The 21,114-nt window shown below is 41.6% G+C and overlaps 1 protein-coding gene across 1 annotated transcript in view; it reads left to right on the top strand.

Moving 5' to 3' along the window:
* LOC124114372 (3-hydroxyisobutyrate dehydrogenase, mitochondrial-like) overlaps nucleotides 1–14,635 on the top strand; it is a 31,941-nt gene extending 17,306 nt beyond the window's left edge. The window contains exons 4-8 of the mRNA XM_048381765.1: nucleotides 6,438–6,559; nucleotides 9,485–9,618; nucleotides 10,483–10,559; nucleotides 12,103–12,259; nucleotides 12,745–14,635. Coding sequence (XP_048237722.1) covers nucleotides 6,438–6,559; nucleotides 9,485–9,618; nucleotides 10,483–10,559; nucleotides 12,103–12,259; nucleotides 12,745–12,903 — 649 coding nt within the window. The 3' untranslated portion in view covers nucleotides 12,904–14,635. The remainder of the gene's footprint in view (nucleotides 1–6,437; nucleotides 6,560–9,484; nucleotides 9,619–10,482; nucleotides 10,560–12,102; nucleotides 12,260–12,744) is intronic.
* Nucleotides 14,636–21,114: the final 6,479 nt, after the last annotated feature.

Genomic DNA, 21,114 nt, shown 5'->3' with positions numbered 1-21,114 from the left:
TGTGGGCCAGTAGCACAGATAACTATAGCTTAGTTTGACGCGCTCATTCCGTCCATCCCTGGCCTGTGTTCATCAAGTATGGGGGGTGCGGTTGGATTTCTTTGGGACATACATGTGTGACGTCAATACAATATTTATGTTCTTGAGGGGGAGGAAGGACAGTACGTTTAGAGGTCGGAGGAAATAATGACTTGCTAATGGCTGTTTGGAGTAACCTTGAGATATTCTTGTCAGATGGCACCTCAAGGGCAACCCCTAGAGGTTAGTTTGTCTGGTTGTGGTGGATTTCACGCTATTTTAGATAGCAGCAGCTTAAAATAAATGGTTTTCGGTGACTTTATTGTGGTTATTGGCGCCGATTTATCCAAAGGAAAATCTTATGGAAAATCATAACTATAATTGTGTCTCAGGCTCTCAAAAGTGTTTTGCATTATTTCCTTGAATGTTTTATTACATTGGTTGGTTGGTTGGCTGGTCTGTTGTTTAACGCCGCACTCAGCTATATGACGGCGGTCTGTAAATAATCAAGTCTGGACCCGACAATCCAGTGATTTCTGTCATGAGCATCGATCCACGCAATTGGGATCGATGACATGCATCAACCAAGTCAGCGAGCCTGACCACCCGATCCCGTTAGTCGCCTTTTGCGACAAGAATAGTCACCTTTTATGGCAAGCATGGGTTGCTGAAGACCTATTCCACCCCGGAATCTTCACGGGTCTGTAATTACATTAGACCTCATAGATAACTATCATGTGAATTTCCAAATTTGCATAAAATTTTATCTTCATTATGTTAATCTGGCAATATTAATAATGTGCCAACCCAAACTCAGACAACAACATTATCAACAAATTGCTTGTTAAAGTTGTACATAATTATTTTCTGTCAAGTGAAAGATTTAACTAATTCGTGCTTTTGTGTCTAATTATGTTTGTTGCTAACAGTTGATTGCATATCGTGATACACTAATCATTTTGTACTTTTGAAAATGAAAGGATCAAGTCAATTCCAATCCTATTGATTTTCAATGAAAAACGTTGAATTGAAATATTTATGTGCTTTATTTGCAAATGGCTGCCAAGCTGTATTTGTAGTATAATGTAGAATATGAATGGAGAGATCCAGATAACTTTTTGAGCAATTGAGTTTTTACTCGAAGGTTTCTATTTTTATTGGGTTACCGTATTCGACGTAATAAGCGCCCAGGGCGCTCTCAAAATTAGAAATAAGGTGCTCTTATTAGAATATTATTTTGGTGAAAAAAAGAGTTGAAAAGAGAATTTTGAGTTGAAAGATTAATTTTGTGGTTTACGCTGACAGCCTGAAATGTTTATATTCCACTGATGTATTTTTCCAGAATTTAATTGCCCATAACTAAGGGTGCATAAATAAGTCTTGTGTACATTGATCAATCGGAAAGGGTGCTAATTGGGATTGTTCATTAGCCAATATATGAGCAAATATTGCCGTGGGCGCTTATTAGAGCGGGGCGCTTATTACGTCGAATACGGTATTACATTTTTCACAGGGTAACCAATATTTTTTCACTCATCTATTCATCACTCTATTGGGTTTTCCCCAAACTGAGTTAACATTTTGAGGTTTCAAAAATAAACAAAATAATGTTTTAAATGCATATAAGGGTTCCAACTATAGGCTTAACTCAGAAAGTAAATTAGCCCGTAATTGTGTTTCTGAAATTAGCTTCATTGTATACATGTTTAAAAATCTTCATTGGGTATTTACGCATGCTGTTTTTATACATTTGAGTTTTCCATTTAATGCATGTGTTTCTGCATGCAAGTTAATTAAAAGTAATTGGGTTTTGAATATTTTGGGGAGTATTTTACGCAAATACGCAGCTAATCTGTAGCTCTGTGAATGTCAATAGTTATGACGCTACATAAAATAATTGTATGAAGCAGTAGACACAAGGCGTGTCACACCATACCTCATCTCATTACTGTGTTTGTGTGGAGTCAGTGGGGTAGCCTAGTGGTTAAGGCATTTGCTAGCCATGCCAAAGACCCGGGTTGCGAATCCCCACATGGGTACAATGTGTGGAGCCCATTTCTGGTGCTCCCCGCCGTGATATTGCTGGAGTATCAATTTTTATTGTTCTGTTGCACTTTCACCATGGCCAGAGAATTTCTGAATCAACTGCATCAACAATAGCATGGCATCATCATAATGGTTCAAGATTGTTTCGACAGCACCAGCACCAGGTTGCTCACTTTGATTCTAGAACACATCAAGTGAAGCAATAGCACCAGAGGTTCAGTACTCATCTGATTTCATGAGTGTGTGTATTTGTTTGGTTGCTTGTACTACTCCAGACTAATGCTGGTTATATAGTCTAGCCCTTGGAGACACCATGCCACAGTTTAACACGAATAACCCACTCAGACACAGTATACAGCCTCCAAGCCGACCAATCCTTCTTTTATCTCCTTCAGCTGAAGGCCTGCAGGGTAACAATAATTAATATCTATTAACATCTTTTGGTATGACGTGTCCAGAGATCGAACCACCAACCTTCCCCGCTCCGGGGAATGACTAGGAGGAGAGTTTTGTAAAATCTAGTAACATCGATATAGCTGATATTTGGTGTATGTAAGACAATGATGTTATGTCTACCACATCCCATTGCTTAGAGGGGCGGTCGGGTAGCCTAGTGGTTAAAGCGTTCGCTCGTCACGCCGAAGACCCAGGTTCGATTCCCGACATGGGTACAATGTGTGAAGCCCATTTCTGGTGTCCCCCGCCGTGATATTGCTGGAAAATTGCTAAAAGCGGCGTAAAACCTCACTCACTCACTCACTCACCATTGCTTAGACTTCCTGTCTACACTGTAGTGTGTTTTAATATAATTAATTTTGATGTTCAAGGACGTTAATGTTTTGGATCATGTTCGTGACTTTGATAAAGATTATATCAAGTTATCAACAAGGTTTGGCCTCTGAGGTTTGAAGAGTAGCCTCCCTTTAACACTAAACGTTTAGGTTGTAAGTGTTTTGAGTTTTAAGTTTTGACATGACATGTGCGACAAAGACACCAAATTGTGTAAACTTTTCTCGGGTGACGCCCCACCCAATATTTTTCTGCTAACCTAATGGTTGCCAATAACCCATTAGTACTGCATAAATTCAATATAGGAACATCATCAGATGTTTCTGTTATGCAAACAAGAAACAAAAACAATCTTAACATTTTCAGCTGAAATGCAGTGACTTTAATTCAATATACTGAACCGCAAAAGAAACGTCACCCCAAGTACCATTGCATGAAAAGTTGTCATTTATATATCTGGGTAATTTTTGTCAAAGTTTCTCAAATTTAACATTACCTTGTCCGGAAAAATGATATTTGATTATAAAAAAACAAAGCAGATGACAATAAAACCGATCACCCAAACGCATCACAGCAACGACCATGGTAACCCGATGCAAGTGAGTTCCGTGCAGATTGAAATGCACATGCGTTCCCCTATTTCTTGCCCTATAAAAATCCACCCAGATCGGATAACATTCATTTGTTATTGAATGGCTACCACATGCTAAGATTGACAAGAAATCAGCGACACCAAGCCCTTCGACGATTGCAAGCTGGACAAACCGCCCGGCAAGTAGCCAATGCATTTCAAGTCCACGTAAGGACCATATACAGGCTCCAGCTACGGTACCAGACCACCAACACAACAGATGACCGACCACGTAGTGGATGACCAAGGGTCACCACCCGACGTCAGGATTGTCAGACTGCTACAGCATCTTCAAGATATGTTACTGCTGCAGAAACTGCTCGACAGACCATGCGGACATACGAGGTGTTCATTAAAGATTTCCTCAAACCACTTAGGATTATCATATTTGGTTGAAATTTCACATGTGTAATGATACATGTATCTATGGGTTATGTCTGAATTGCAGCACCAAACTATTAATCTTACCACTTTAACAGGTGTTATGATCGAGTAGGGTGTCACAATGGAGCCAGTAGAATACCGAGCAGTAATTAGGTTTTTATATTTGAAAGGTCGCACACCAAAAGAAACTTTCGATGAAATGAAAGCAACTTATGGGGAAGATGCCCCATCATATGACGTTGTTAAACACTGGCATCGCCAGTTCAAGTGTGGTCGGACATCTGTGGAAACAGCCGCCATTCCTGGTCGCCCCCATTCAGCCATTGATGAGGACACTATCCATCAAGTGGAGACCGCCATTTTGGCAGACCGACGAATAACTGTTTGCCAGTTAGCACAAGATGTCAAGATCAGTGTAGGGTCTGTGGAAAAAATCATCCATGACAATTTGAACATGCATAAGGTGTCTGCACGATGGATTCCCAGGTTGCTCACACCTTTCCAAAAGCAGGAACGAGTCATTTGCTCAAAGGATCTTTTGGACATGTGCCAAAAAAACAGGCAAACATTTTTGACAGACTTATCACACAGGATGAAACATGGGTCCATCACTAAGATCCTGAGACTAAAGTTCAGTCGATGCAATGGAAGCATGTGGAGTCACCACCCCTAAAGAAGGCACGTGTCCAACCCTCTGCAGGCAAGGTCATGCTCACGGTGTTTTGGGACCAGCCTGGAGTAGTGATGATGGATTTCTTGGCAAAGGGTACCACAATGACAGGAGCTTATCATGCTTCACTGCTGCGGAAATTGCGGGACGCTATCAAGCTTAAGAGGCGTGGCATGGTGACCAAGGGTGTCCGTTTCCTGCAAGACAATGCTCCAGTACACAACTCTCATGTTGCCCAGACAGAAGCGCAGTCCTTTGGCTATGAAATCCTTCCACATCCTCCTCACTCTCCTGACCTTGCACCATCTGACTTCCACCTCTTTCCAACCATGAAGTCATTTCTGAAGGGACAACGTTTCACAGATGATGAAACACTGATTTCTGAAGTCAAGTCCTGGTTTGAGACGCAAGATGAGGGCTTTTACAAGCGAGGTCTCCATAGTTGCATTAAACGATGGGATAAGTGTGTAACTCTTTGTGGTTCCTATGTGGAGAAAGACTAATACCTATGCCATGTTTCATTCCACTAGGTCCATCGAAAGTGGGTCAGGGGAAATCTTTAATGAACACCCCTCGTACCAGCGACACATAAGTGCGGACACCGTGTTTCAACAATTGACAAGAAGACACCTCCACTGTCACAGGCCACCCATTCTGACACCACGTCATTGCTAGGACTGTCTTCAGTGGGCAACACAGGACTAGCATTGGCGTCACCAGCAGTGGAGAAGGGTCCTCTTCTCAGGCGAGAGCCATTACTGTATCTCATCGGCAGATGGCATAGAGAGAATCTGGCGACGTCGTGAGGAACATTATTCAGATGACTGTTGTTGAGAGAGACTCGTGGGGTGGTCTGAGCATCATGGTGTGGGGTGGAATTGGTCTTGCACAGAGGGTCAGCCCTGTGGTCTCCCACAACATCGGTCCTGGTAGAGGCAATGGTGTCACAGCAGCTCGGTACATTGATCAAGTCTTGAGGCCACACGCCATACCTCATTTGGCACATCGCCGCAACCACGAGTTTCAGCATGATAACGCCCGTGCCCACACTGCGAGAGCAACAAGAGACTTCCACCAGCAGAATGGCATCAGAACCATGCAGTGGCCTGCCCCCAGTCCCTATTTAAATCCCAATGAGCACCTGTGGGACGAGATTCAAAGACGGCTAAATAACGTCCGACCAAGGCCGACAACTTCAGACGAACTGCGTCAGGCGTTGCTCTGAGTGTGGGCTCAGGTGCCTATGCCCTTCATCAAATGCCTCATCCATTCCATGTATCAACGTTGCACGGCAGACTTAATGTACATGGCGGACACACGAGATACTGACTTGTGATGCCATTTTCTCAGAGGCTAGTGTTGTGTTTCACTTTAAGAACATTTGACACTTTATTTCAACTTTGATGATCTGTTTTGCCAAGTTTCATCTTTTTAATATGTCTCAAAGTATGTTTACAGTGTTTGGACGAATAAGGTTTCTCATATATCTATCCATGGTGATGTTTCTTTTGTGGTTCAGTATATTATTATCCCCCACCACGAAGTGGAAGGGGGATATAGGGATGGGCGCTGTCTGTCTGTCACCTTTCGTAACCGGAGCAGAAAAACCATGAGAGATATCTTAACCAAACTTGGCACATAGAAAGATATAGTAGTGAACTGGTGCCTTTTGATATTTTGGGATATTTTAAAAATTTAGTTTCCACGGCAACAACTTCGACATAGACTCAAAATGGCAGTAGTGCTCCTTTATGGAGCAGATCATGAAAAACGTACAATATTCCTTGCCTTGCACACAACCAAACGTCTCATATTGGCGGGAATATGAGTATTTCATGCTTGTTTATATAGTATTTTGTTGAATTCACTCACTCACTCACATTGGGTTGTTATTTTCAGTAAGCTTCAGAAAGGCACCTTGCTGATTGACAGCAGCACGATCGACCCTGCTGTGTCTCAAGCCATGGCCCAGGTGGCAGAGAGCAAGGGAGCAACCTTTGTCGATGCCCCAGTGTCAGGAGGTAGGTGGCACAAGATGATCCAAGCTTTAGTTGACACAAGATGATCCTAGTTGTTAGTTGACACAAGATGATCCTAGCTGTTAGTTGACACTAGATGATCCTAGCTTTAGTTGACACTTGATCATCCTAGCTGTTAGTTGGCACAAGATGATCCTAGCTTTAAGTTGACACAGCTGATCCAAGCTTTAGTTGACACAAGATGATCCAAGCTTTAGTTGACACAAGATGATCCTAGCTGTTAGTTGACACAAGATGATCCTAGCTTTTAGTTGACACTTGATCATCCTAGCTGTTAGTTGGCACAAGATGATCCTAGCTTTTAGTTGACACAGCTGATCCTAGCTTTAGTTGACACAAGATGATCCAAGCTTTAGTTGACACAAGATGATCCTAGCTGTTAGTTGACACAAGATGATCCTAGCTGTTAGTCGACACTTGATCATCCTAGCTTTAGTTGGCACAAGATGATCCTAGCTTTTAGTTGACACAGCTGATCCTAGCTTTAGTTGACACTTGATCATCCTAGCTTTAGTTGGCACAAGATGATCCTAGCTTTTAGTTGACACAGCTGATCCTAGCTTTAGTTGACACTTGATCATCCTAGCTTTAGTTGGCACAAGATGATCCTAGCTTTTAGTTGACACAGCTGATCCTAGCTTTAGTTGACACTTGATCATCCTAGCTTAGGTTGGCACAAGATGATCCTAGCTTTAGTTGACACAAGATCATCCTAGCTTTAGTTGGCACAAGATGATCCTAGCTTTTAGTTGACACAGCTGATCCTAGCTTTAGTTGACACAAGATGATCCTAGCTGTTAGTTGACACTTGATCATCCTAGCTTTTAGTTGACACAGCTGATCCTAGCTTTAGTTGACACAGCTGATCCTAGCTTTTAGTTGACACAGCTGATCCTAGTTGTTAGTTGACACAAGATGATCTTAGCTTTTAGTTGACACAGCTGATCCTAGCTGTTAGTTGACACAAGATGATCTCAGCTTTTAGTTGACACAGCTGATCCTAGTTGTTAGTTGACACAAGATGATCCTAGCTGTTAGTTGACACAAGATGATCTTAGCTTTAGTTGACACAAGATGATCCTAGCTTTAGTTGACACACGATGATCCAAGCTTTTAGTTGACACCAGATAATCCTAGCTTTAGTTGACAAATATGATCAAAGCTTTAGTTAACACAAGATAATCCAAGCTTTAGTTGACAAAAGATGATCCAAGCTTTAGTTGACACAATATGATCAAGGCTTTAGTTGACACAATATGATCAAGGCTTTAGTTAACACAAGATAATCCTAGCTTTTAGTTGACACCAGATAATCCTAGCTTTAGTTGACAAATATGATCAAAGCTTTAGTTAACACAAGATAATCCTAGCTTTAGTTGACACAAGATGATCCAAACTTTTATGTGCCCACCAGCCCTGTAGTCTAAGGGACCCGTGAAGAATCGGGGTAGAATAGGTCTTCAGCAACCCATGCTTGACGTAAAAGGTGACTATGCTTGTCGTGAAAGGCGACTAACGGGATCGGGTGGTCAGGCTCACGTACTTGGTTGATGCATGTCATAGATCCCAATTGCGTGGATCGATGTTCATGATGTAAATCACTTGATTGTCTGGTCCAGACTCGATTATTTACAGACCGCCGTCATATAGCTGGAATATTGCTGAGTGCGGCGTTAAACAACAAACCAACCAACCGACCAACTGTAGTCTAAGGCAATGGTATCGTGTGCATCTGGACATAGATACAGCCTCTTGATGAATACAGCATCCTTTGGGGTGTGCATGCATGTCTTGAGACTTTGGTAAGTTGTGCAACCCAGTTGTCAAGGCAAGTTGTGGCCCTTATTTCTCAGAGTGGTAAGCAACTATGATCTGTGTCACTATTGGTTCCAAAATGTAGTGCCAGAGTAGGGGGGTTCAGGTATGCACACCACCCCCATTGAAGCATACTGGTCATGTTGGCATATCCAAAACCATTAACTAAATCATTTAGTGATATGTTTTTTACAAAATTACAATTAATTTACTACATTTTGGTGGCCAAAAGCGACCTAAATTTAGCTAGTGCTCGCCACTTGGCTACCTAAAAGTCAACATAGCTAGTGACAATATCTGTTAAAGATATCTGTTGGCTCCTAAAATCTTAGGTTTGGCTCCTAAAGTATTCATGATAGGAACCACTTGGCTCCCTGACAAAAAGAATGAACTGAGAGGGCTGATTTCTAGCTGACAAACACAAATAGTTGCCCACATTATGTGCAGGCAATTTTTGTATTATAAGTGATCCCCACCCCATTCCAACATGTCCAAAAAACTATGTTTTCTAAAAGGCTGCATCCATACTTGCTTCCTACCACATCAACTGGCAAGCAAGCTTACATCATATTGTTTAAGTTCTAATGAAAGTAACACTAATTTCGGCCAGCTTGCCCAGCCAATCATATGTGACCTTGACCCCAGTGTGGTTTCTCATTCGTGACCAACTCGTGTTATTCCGGGACAAGCCGAATAGCGACTCATGCCCCTCTCATGGCCATTTTTGCAACTGGGTTCCGTCTTAGCGCAAACGGGCATACATAAAACAATTGTCAACTCGTTGCGCAATGGTTCACATATATTTCCCCATATATCATTTATATTTCAGACGCAATTAAAAGCACATCAGGACATGCGAAATTATACAGTATGATTGAACACATTTAACTGTGTCTTGGGTATATTTTTAGATGCAACACATATGTAAAAACAGAAATTATTTCCGAGGGATACTTTGACGAAGAACTTAAAATCATACGCGCATTCTGATTGGTTTGTCGTATTTTCGCACATAACATTCATCGATAGGGGAACGAGTCTTCTTGCAGGTTACGGAGAGCGAGTGGTGACGAATGTGTGGTTTCTGTGTAGGTGTGAACGCTGCCCGCGATGCCCTCCTGACCTTTATGGTGGGCGGATCAGACCAAGGATTCAATGCTGCCAAAGTCTACCTGGAGCTCATGGGCAAAAACGTTGTGCACTGTGGTGCTGTCGGGACAGGTCAAGTGAGTATTGAGGGCAGGATCAGTTATGTGTACCCCTGTTGTGGTTCACACCCGATTCTGGGTGGTAACATGTTTTTGCTTAATGTCACTAGCTCATGGCAACCCGTGAACATCTTGGTTAGAATAGGTCTTGAGCAACCCATGCTTGATATAAAAGGTGACAATGCTAGTCGTAGGAGGCAACTATTGGGATCGGGTGGTCAGGCTCGCTGACTTGGTTGATGCATGTCATGGTATTCCATTTGCGTGGATTGATGCTCATGACATCAATCACTGGATTGTCTGGTCCAGACTTTAATACTTACTGACCGTTGTCATATAGCTGGAATATTGTTGAGTGTGGCGTTAGACAACAAACAAACCAAAACAAACCTTTACAGCAACCTATGCTGGTCCTAAGAGGCAGAGTAATGGATCGGAGGGTCAGACTTGGCTGAATGTGTCACATCGGACCAAGGCGGCGTAGATCAGTGCTCACAATATCAGTCACTGGATTGTCTGGTCCAGATATGATTATTTACAGGTCGCCTTCATAAAGCCCAATGAGGTTGGTTGGTTGGTTTGTTGTTTAACGCCGCACTCAGCAATATTCCAGCTATATGACGGCAGTCTGTAAATAATCGAGTGATTAATATCATGACCATCGATCCACGCAATTGGGATCGATGACATGCATCAACCAAGTCAGCGAGCCTGACCACCCGATCCCGTTAGTCGCCTTTTACGACAAGCATAGTCACCTTTTACGGCAAGAATGGGTTGCTGAAGACCTATTCTACCCTGGAATCTTCACAGGTCAAAGCGACCTAACCAACCAACAAACAAACAAACATGACAGCCTCATGTCTCCTATTTGTGTTGCAGGCAGCTAAGATCTGTAACAACATGTTGCTGGGCATCTCCATGATCGGGACATCGGAGACCATGAACCTGGGCATGAAGTGAGTCCCTGCAGAGATTCCTATTCTGTCTTCCCATCCCTGTATCATTGTCCTATAGGATCACTCTTTGATTGGATGTGTTTCTGTCTTCGATGGGTATAGCTTTTAGCGATGCAGTGATACGGACAGGGCCGCCTCCGTGGTCTAGTGGTAGAGCGTCTGCCCGGAGAGCGGAATGTCCGTGGTAGGATCTCCGGCCGTGTCCTAGATAAAAGATGGTACTTGTTGTTACCCTCTCTGCCGCTCGGCATTAAGGGGCTAAAACAAGGATTGGTCGGATTGGAGTCAGTATACTGTGTATGAGTGGGGTATTCATGTTAAACTGCGGCATGATATCTCAGTGGGCTAGCACTATAAATATGCATCAGTCTGAACTAGTAAACACACACACACACACACACACACACACACACACACACACACACACACAAACACACACACAGACAGTTACCTGACAGTTTATTGTCAGTTTAAAAATAGTTAACTTAGATCCGGGATCTTTTTATATATTCTCACGAAACACATTGAGACTGACTTCTCGGAGCTGATGATAGAGAGAGAATGTATGTAATATCATATGAAACTATACAAGATAACTTTGATCTAGAGGGGGAGAGGGAGAGAGAGAGAGCATGGACGCGACCCTCAACCCCTTTTCACCTCACCTCGTTTATTTTGTCCCCTTCTTGGCCCTACTCATAACTGCCGGGAACTGACATAATATTATTTAGCATTGTCAAATTCCAAATTATATATAAACTCTTGGGACTTTTACACACAATTACATGAAACAGTATACAATGGTATAGATAATATCTTTGAAGACTACTACGAAATAATAATAGTGAAATGACTTCAGATGGGCCATGCATGTAGATTGTGAGATTACAATTGCTGCAGTCATCACCAAGGGAAGCAATCATTAATGTAAAAGTGTAGATTAACTCGAAGCAATTAGATATAATTTGGTAATACGTAACTTGACACAGGGTGGGATATACCCTTTCCCGGTTGCTGTCTCACACATTTTTAATTAGAACCTGGATGATACTGGACAGTAGTTATTATGACCCTTCTGTCTTATTAGTTTTATCAGTGTAGTTCAGTTTTCCATCAGTAACCTTGAACCCCCCTTAAGGGTTAGAATGGTCTTCAGCAACCCATGCCTGTCGTAAGAGGCGACTAATGGGATCAGGTCGGAGGGCTCACTTACTTGTTCGATGAATGTCAACGTATCCCAATGATCTCAGTCACTGCATTGCCTCGATTATATACAGACCACTTTATGCTATTGCGCCCTTCAATAAAGGGCTAACTCGGTTATAGCGCAGTGGTATGTAGCTGTAATTGCTAGTGTGGCTATATATATACTACTCAAAATAAGTTAAGGAACACATCTTACATGTGACTATCGAGTTAATCTGTCATGAGAGATTAGCTGTAGCCATTTGAAAGAATCGGATGTTCCTTAACTTCTTTTGAGTAGTATATATATGAACAACAAACAAACAGTATCTGTGACCAGGAAGTTGATGTGTTTCAGACTGGGCCTGGACCCTAAGCTCCTGGCGAAAATCCTCAACATGAGTTCAGGGCGTTGCTGGTCCAGCGAGGTCTACAACCCGGTGCCCGGTGTGGTGGACGGCGTGCCCTCCAGCAACAACTACCAAGGGGGCTTCGGGACGGCACTCATGGCAAAGGTCTGTTTTCATTTCTTCCTGTCCATGTGTGTTGTATAGTATGTACCAGAGTCTATCACTAAAAATAAAGGGTCCCCTGTCGGGATTCTGGAGTAGAACCGGTCCCCAGGGCCTATCACTTCACATGAAGGGCAGCCGACAGTCAATGCTTGTCATAAGAGCTGACTAACGAGATCAGGTGGTCAGGGTAGCTGACTTGGCTGTGTCCCATTTGTGTTGATCAAATTTTTCTTAACAATGAAACCATGGCAGTAGGAAGCTAATCATGTTTCTCAGTAAGAAGTAATTTCCGAAATATTCACTCCATGTAGATTATAAGAGGCACTCAGTCAACTGCACAACCAATCTCTCCACAACCAATCTCTCCACTTGATGCAACTCCACACTATAAACAAGACACCACACTGAAACAAAAGATACTGTAGACAGCACGCCACGCCCTGCCAAACCACACATGTAGAGAGTTCTGCTGTCTTGTGTTGCAGGACTTGGGTCTGGCTCAGAGTGCCGCCACTTCCAGCAAGTCCGCCACTCCCCTGGGCTCCGCAGCTCATCAGATCTACAGGACCATGGTCAACCACGGCTTTGGGGGCAAAGACTTCAGCTCAGCCTTCAAGTTTCTTCAGGGTGACGAGAAGAAGTAACCTGTTTGTGTACCCTGTACAGTACTGAACAAATGTATGTTCTGTGGGACAGGTCTTGCTTCTCAGGCACTGCAAAACACATGACAGATTTTATTGTTCTTTCAGACATGAACTGTTCGAAATTAAGAATGAAACTTCATCACACTCAGGTTGAAGGTTAAACATTTATGGGGTTCAAATGCATATCAGGGATTAACCTGGGTCTATCTCTGTTCGAGTCATGGGACTCTCAGTTGGAAATTTAGGGGTCCAAGACTTGAACATGGTAGTCCAAGACTGGCAACATTTGGCAAGCTTTTTCTTGATTCCCAACGGGCGGTCGGGTAGCCTAGTGGTTAAAGCGTTCGCTCGTCACGCCAAAGACCCGGGTTCGATTCCCGACATGGGTACAATGTGTGAAGCCCATTTCTGGTGTCCCCCGCCGTGATTTTGCTGGAATATTGCTAAAAGCGGCGTAAAACCGAACTCACCCACTCACTCACACTTGATTCCCAACAACTTTACTGATGTCTCAGCGTGACACACGTCGTATGCCTCATGCCCCGTATGCATGGGGTCGATATTGCCCACATGGGTACATTGTTTGAAGCCCATTTCTGGTGTCCCCCAGCCTCGTATTGCTGGAATATTTGCTAAAAGTGGCGTAAAACCATACTCACTCACTCTTATGCATAGGGATTGCAATGTTAGATTGAAGAAAATCAAAAACTGACACACTGAAATTTCTTTCCAAAAATGAAATGTCAGTTATGAGTAACAACTTTGATGAATTTAATGATAGCCATACTTTTTTCCATACATCAAGGACCCCAGAACCTCTTTAATTGCTAACACTTCATCATGATAATTGATAATTCTGACATGCAGGTACCACTTTGTTTTCCCACCAGTCTCACAAATTATCATTGCCTGAAAAGCAATTCCTTCATTATTCCAGTCTGGAGTAAATGGAAGTCATTCTTTGTCTGGTGTTGTCATTTCAATGTCTGGGAAACACATTCAAAGTGAAGCCATATTTGTTCGGGGAAATTAATTTCTCTATAAAATGATACTCTTTGATTGTCATTTGTTGGTTAATTGATCACCGGTCTTGGATAAAAGTGAATCTGGGTTATCTCCCTTACAGTATGGTTTTGCAATTGAAGTTAGTTGATCCATGGAACAGTCATTATTAAAGTAGCATCATGTTGGAAGTTACACAGATGTAAAAGACATATTTTTGTGAAATGTGCTTAATTGTTCCACTGACAAAAATCATTTATAATCCTACTGTATGTTCCATTTATCGAAATGAGCTGGTTCTCTGAGGACGTGTTATTTCCGATGTTGAAATGAAGATATTGACAGAGAAGCAAGATTTGACCTGTTTGTGCCAGTGACTGATGTGTATGATAAAGTGTGTTTGACAGGGTTTCTTCCAGATTTTCAGGGACTTTTTACTCTATAGGTTGGTTGACTCAGAACTCAATTTATTCTCATTTACAAAGTACTTTTTGTGACTGTATTTCAATGTGTGTTTTATTGTTAATTTAATTATATCCATTATTATGATTGTGTTTGAAGTTTTAGTCTCATAATAAGGTCTAGATTCAATTACCGTATTCGACATAATAAGCGCCCAGGGCGCTCTCAAAGTTAGAAATAGGGGCCTCTTATTAGAATATTATTTTGGTGAAAAAAACAGAGTTGAAAGATTGTAAATTTCGTGGTTTATGCTGACAGCCTGAAATGTTTATATACGACAGATATATTTTTTCCAGAATTTAATTTCCCATAATTAAGAATGCATATAACATACGTATTATACACCAATAAATAAGTCCTGTGTACATTGATCAATCGGAAGGGGTACTAATTGGGATTGTTCACTAGTCAATATATTAGCAAATATCGCCGTGGGCGCTTATTAGAGCGGGGCGCTTATTACGTCGAATATGGTATTTATTTTTGTAAGTGATGTATTTAAACAATACAGATTTCTGCAGGACAGTTTGCTTGTCTTGGCGATATGGCATGTATTTACAAAGTAATGGCAAGGGGTTTTGTTTATCATACAGTAAGACGCTGCAGGGAGAATATACCATGAGGGGCACAGTGTTTTATTGTATGATAAAGAACTACCATGAGTCATTTATTTCTTACTTGAGATATCAGCATCATGTACAGTCTCTTTAAGGATGTTAATAAAATGAAGTAGCATTACAACTAGCCATTGCATTTATCTGCGTTGTCCAGCTACATCTGAACAAATCACTGGTCACTACCCTATCCAAATTAATGTCGTCCAATTAACAGCGTCATGGGGTTGAGAGCACATGTTCGAAACTCAAGAAATTATGTCATGAAAGAACATTGTTTTATCATGAAATAGACCACACCTTGTTCTTCTTTGTTCTTTGTGATTTTTCACACATCTATCTTATATTGTTGCATAGATAGCCAGAGTTTGCATTGTTTGTAAATATATAAACAGGTTTGCGGGGCAAATGGGTTGTGTGTGAATACTTTTTCATCTGTAGGATTGACTGACTTCAGTGTGATCATCTTCAAATAAGTAGTATGTCAACAGTGTCATAGTATTCTGCATGTTTTATATGGGAACATTTTGTACACTTAATATGCTTGTTCTCTTTTTGTAATGTAGTGTAGGTCCAGGTAGTTTGTCTATGACAGGATGTGAAAACTCCCTCAAACACCACCCACCACAAGAGTCATAATCAGATTTAATTCGTGTTTGTTTATATTTAATGGTCAATATATGGATATATGTAGCAATATCAAAACATGTGCTGAACTTCCGTTAAAATAAAATGATGAAATAAAAGTTGTTACAAACATCTACATTTAAAAGATAACTATCAGTTATCATGGCATTCATAATTTAAGAATGTCTTTTTATCTTTTGTTAAATTTTGGGCATAATAATGGTAGTAAAACAGAAGCTAAATAGTTGAGCCATACCATAATCCTTCTTATAACTGCACAGGTACCTTTCAAGCACCTGTCGTCTAAGGCGCTGCGATTCGCCGTGCAGAGTTGCGTCCCTTGGGCACGCCAGAAACCTATGATTGTGGGTTCGAATCCCTGTTCGCCCAAATTATGTTTCTAGTTTGTCAGCACCATACCCGTGCTCGTGGGTTTCACCGAAGTGGTAAACGTCTTAGACTTGGGGCTTTCCTCCCACATTAAGCTGACACACCGCGATATAACTGGAATACTGTTAAAAGCGACGTTAAACCCAACTCACTCACTCAAGCACCTGCCCATCAGATATCTGGCACCTCAGTGAGTATCATTAATCTTCTGCATTGCGGGAGTAAATTGCTATATGTATAGTATAAGTCGTGCAGCATTTACAAAAACCAGTGCTTATTTATAAGCTAACTGTCTGTACCTGGCACTTATACACAAGTGTGTAAATGAAGACATGTTGTTGGTACATGTAAATCAAGGATTGATGTTTAAAGTGTTGCCTTGATACACTGCTTGTTGGATGATCTCTTCTGTTGTCATGTAAGTATAGTGTTTTTGAGGGGCACGGGTGGCCCAGTCGTCTAAGGCGCTGCGATTCGCAGAGTTGCGTCCCTTGGGCACAACAGAAACCTATGATCGTGGGTTCGAATCCTGGTTCGCCCCGATTATGTTTCTAGGCTTGTCAGCACCATACCCGTGCTCGTGGGTTTCACCGAAGTGGTAAACGTCTGAGACCTGCATCACTTCAGTCTTTCCCCCCCACATTAAGCTGACTGTTAAAAGTGGCATTAAACCCAACTCACTCACTATAGTGTTTTTGTTACATGATTGTGTGATGTTGTGAAGGATATACTCAGTGTTCGAAATACCTGCCTGCCTGCCCGACCGTCCGAGACGGGTTGATTTCAACTCGGGCTGCCAGATTTTCAAATCCCCCTGCCCGACGGTCAGGTTATATTTCATATGTGAAAATATTCTAAATATTTCCCAATGATAAGCATTAATTCACATGTAAAGATGAATGATAAAATGTAACCAAAAAGAAACCCTGTTAGCTTATCCTGAGAAACATATGATTATAGTGGGCAGGCAGGTTTTGGTCAGGGCTGGCAAGTATTTCAGCTAGCCAGTCCTGTGGTCTGGCTGAAATTTTGGGGAGTTTCATACCCTGATATACTGTCTTGTTTCTTGCAGTGTTAATATTTCTACTTTCTTAGTGCTTTTAGTTGCTCACTGATGAGTAACGTGTGATCTTTCTGAAACTGTACATGGAGAATAGCTATCACAGTGTATGAATGAAAAGAAATATACATGTTGTTTTCGATATTTTGGCCTTTTATGACCATAGTGTGTGTCTGTTGCAGAGACTGTTGTCTAGACTGGTTGTTCTCTGGTGTTGACGTTTTATATTCACTAACCATATTTAACAACACAACGAGGTAAATAGATCTGATAGATTGTGTGAGGGGCAATGGTAGTTTCCAAATTGTAGATGATTATGACATGTTTATGTTACTGATGTAATGGACACCTGTTACTAGGCTGATCATGCTTGAATGTTCATAGTGCTATCAAATGTCAGTTCCTCTCGTCACTCCGATGTAGCTGTGATATTAATGACTGCGGCATAAAACAACATCCACTCACTAAGGAAGAGAACAGATGGATGTCAACTTCTTTATTATGAGGAACACAAAGTTTGGGATATTATTACCAGTTGCATTTACTGCCTGTGGCTGTTTCACTTGACTTGATCAGATAGAGCTTCTCATAATGTTAACAAGGGTCACAGATTATCACAGGATTTCACTATTTCAGTATTAACGATAAAGGTAAGGCTGTCCTTACCATCATAATGTTGTCCTGAAGTTGGAATGCTCTTGGACGCTGGGTCACCCTTAATTTTGAAAACTGCCAAACTTCAATAAACTGCTAAAACTTGGTTGGGTATAAAGTTTGAAGCTGGATTTTTTTATTTTTTTATTTATTTTTTTTCATCACTTCGTTCTTTTATATCATGAAATGGTATATATACACAATGAATCGCGATATCAATGATATGAGCTAGATTGTAACACTATCCTGGTGACTCGGGAAAACTTGTTAAATGAGTTCAGAAAAAGACATTAAATTATGTGTTTATTATTTAAATAGGTAGATAACAAAGGTTAAACCACTGGTGGTTTAAATAGCAGAGTAAGTTATCATTACTTCAGACAATGAATACTCTGTTACCGAAATACTCAGTGTTGACCCAATCCCACATATATTTGACCAGACCAGCTTTTGGATTCTGTCCTTATATCTTCATATGTCATAAGTATTTTTGTTTTGGAGTGATAGTGAAATAGGACACATTAATGATTTGATGTACCTGACAATGTTTTACCCTGTTTGAACTAACATAGGTGATAAGACTTGCATTTTCCCACTGTTGCAACCGGAATCAACATGATACATATGATGTATGTAACTATTTAACTGAAACAACGAAGACAATTCTATGTTTACTGAAACAGTGATGACAATGCCTGCATCTCTGAAACAATGATGACAATGCCTGCGTCTCTGAAACAATGATGACAATGCATGGGTCACAGAAACAGTGATGACAATGCATGCGTCCCTGAAATAATGATGACAATGCCTGTGTCTCTGAAACAGTGATGACAATGCCTGCATTGCTGAAACAATGATGACAATGCATGCATTGCGGACACAATGATGACAATGCCTGCATTGTTGAAACAATGATGACAATGCCTGCGTCTCTGAAACAATGATGACAATGCATGCGTCTCTGAAACAATGATGACAATGCATGCGTCCCTGAAACAACGATGACAAAGCATGCGTCTCTGAAACAATGATGACAATGCCTGCATCTCTGAAACAATGATGACAATGCATGCATCACTGAAACAATGATGACAATGCATGGGTCTCTGAAACAATGATGACAATGCATGCGTCTCTGAAACAATGATGACAATGCCTGCGTCTCTGAAACAATGATGACAATGCATGCGTCTCTGAAACAATGATGACAATGCATGCGTCCCTGAAACAACGATGACAAAGCATGCGTCTCTGAAACAATGATGACAATGCCTGCATCTCTGAAACAATGATGACAATGCATGCATCACTGAAACAATGATGACAATGCCTGTGTCTCTGAAACAGTGATGACAATGCATGCATCACTGAAACAATGATGACAATGCCTTCATCACAGAAACAATGATGACAATGCATGGGTCACTAAAAGCAAACAAAATCTACTCTGTCACCATTGTCCCATAAACAGTACTGGCAGTAGCGTTGACATTGGCATGACAAGTATGATGTATTTGTTTTTGAAACAAAATTCCAAAAATATTACATTGAGCTATACAACATCATACCACACATTAATATACCAACTTACAGCATGTCAAATATGTGTGTCCTGTCACATGTTCAGCTTCACAGTTGTATAACATGAAGAATCTCAACTATTTATCAGGCATTTAGTCAGAGAATAAACTATTTTCACTGCTCCTTCCTTACTGTCTGTGTTTGAAAGTAGAAGGCCCATATGCTGAGTTCATCCCACAGACGCCAACAGTTCACCATATAGTTCTCTAACAGTGACAGTCATCAATGAGTCTGAGTTCGATTCACAGATTACTCTCCACTTTGATCCAGGGTTTACCAAAGTGTTTCGCTTGTATGACCAGCACCACCAGGGACTTAGTTTTTCAACAAGGGACGTTCAGCTGAAAACTGGTTTAACCAAAATACGGCTGTTCATAGCGGTGTTCCTCGGGATTACAGCGTAAATAGCTCACTACGGTGTCCCTGTACAAAGGGATCTTAGCGCTAAGGTAACTGCCATACTTTAACAGGCTTACGGTCATTTTAGCGCCAAGATTATTTTGTACATCAGCGCCTGATCCCAATGCACGGAAAATCGTAGCTCAACATTCGTAAGCCTATGGTATGCTATAGAGTTACGATAGGTCGTAACGCTGCGAGCTCTTTGTGGATCGGGACCCAGCAACCTTAGTTTGTAGCAAGTTGTGACGAAACGGGTCGGTGGTCTGGTTCAGTGTCTTGATTGATCGCGGGCTATTGTCCCACACCAGCTGGATCGTTTTTGTCATTCACTGGTTTGTTCAGTTTTTTTACAGGGTGGAATACGAGTGCGGTGTTGAAGAACAAATCAACCAACAAGTGAAAGGACCTTAAACCCATCGAAGTCACTCTTTGCCTTATCGTGTAGTTTCTGACAATTTCAACCGCCTCCGTGGTCTAGTGGTCGAGCGTCCGCCCGGATAGCAGAAGGTCCCTAGTTCGATCCCCGGTCGCATCATACCATAAGACGTTGAAAGACGATACTTGTTGTTACCCTGTCTGGCGCTCGTCATTAAGGGGCTAAAACAAGGACTGGTCGGATGGGAGTCAGTATACTGTTTCTCAGTGGGTATTCATGTTATACTGCGGCATGGTATCTCAGTGGGCTAGCACTATAAAATCGGCATTAGTTCGGACTAGTACAAGCAGCCACACACACGTACATGCAGGTCGCTATACAAGTGCAATGATACTGGACGCGAGGTTTAACCCCATTTCACCTCACCTCTGACAATTTCAGCACATTGTTTGCCTCATTAAATGCCCATACAGAGGCACAAATCTCATCATGAAATTTAAATCTCATTAATTCATCCGCCCGTGATCAGGATAAGCATTGTTTACGATCGTGTCCTGACGACAGTATGCCACAGCCCTAAGCCCTGCCAAGGACACGTCGCTCAAAGTGATCTTAGCGCTTCGGCGGGCATAACTCCCATGCTTGAACACAGACGGACGTTGCAAGGCAGTACGAAATACCTTAAATCCTTGAATAAACGCCTAGCGATTATTTTTGTACTGCTGAAGATATGCTAAAGATCACTATTTTAAAAGATAATGCGTCAAATTGTGTGCATCCATTAACATAGCCAAAGACAATATTGCGTGAATACATGTGTAATGAACAATAATCCATTGTAATGTGACACGCAATGCCAACAAACGTGTCCAATAATCAGTTAGATTTCTCGTCAAAACAAGAGCATCTGACCAAAAATGGCACGTCAAAAAATCACGTAAATAAATATATTGTCCGAAACAACAACTTCCTGTATGCGATCACAGCCTGGCACCGTCGTCCCATGCTCCCAAGGGTTGTGTGTGAATACTTTTTCATCT

The sequence above is a fragment of the Haliotis rufescens genome, unplaced genomic scaffold (genome assembly GCF_023055435.1).
Source record: "Haliotis rufescens isolate VD_foot unplaced genomic scaffold, xgHalRufe1.0.p SCAF_4, whole genome shotgun sequence".
Taxonomy (NCBI): Eukaryota; Metazoa; Mollusca; class Gastropoda; order Lepetellida; family Haliotidae; genus Haliotis; species Haliotis rufescens.
Note: the sequence above shows the minus strand (reverse complement) of the source record. Positions and strands in the feature narration are given on the sequence as shown.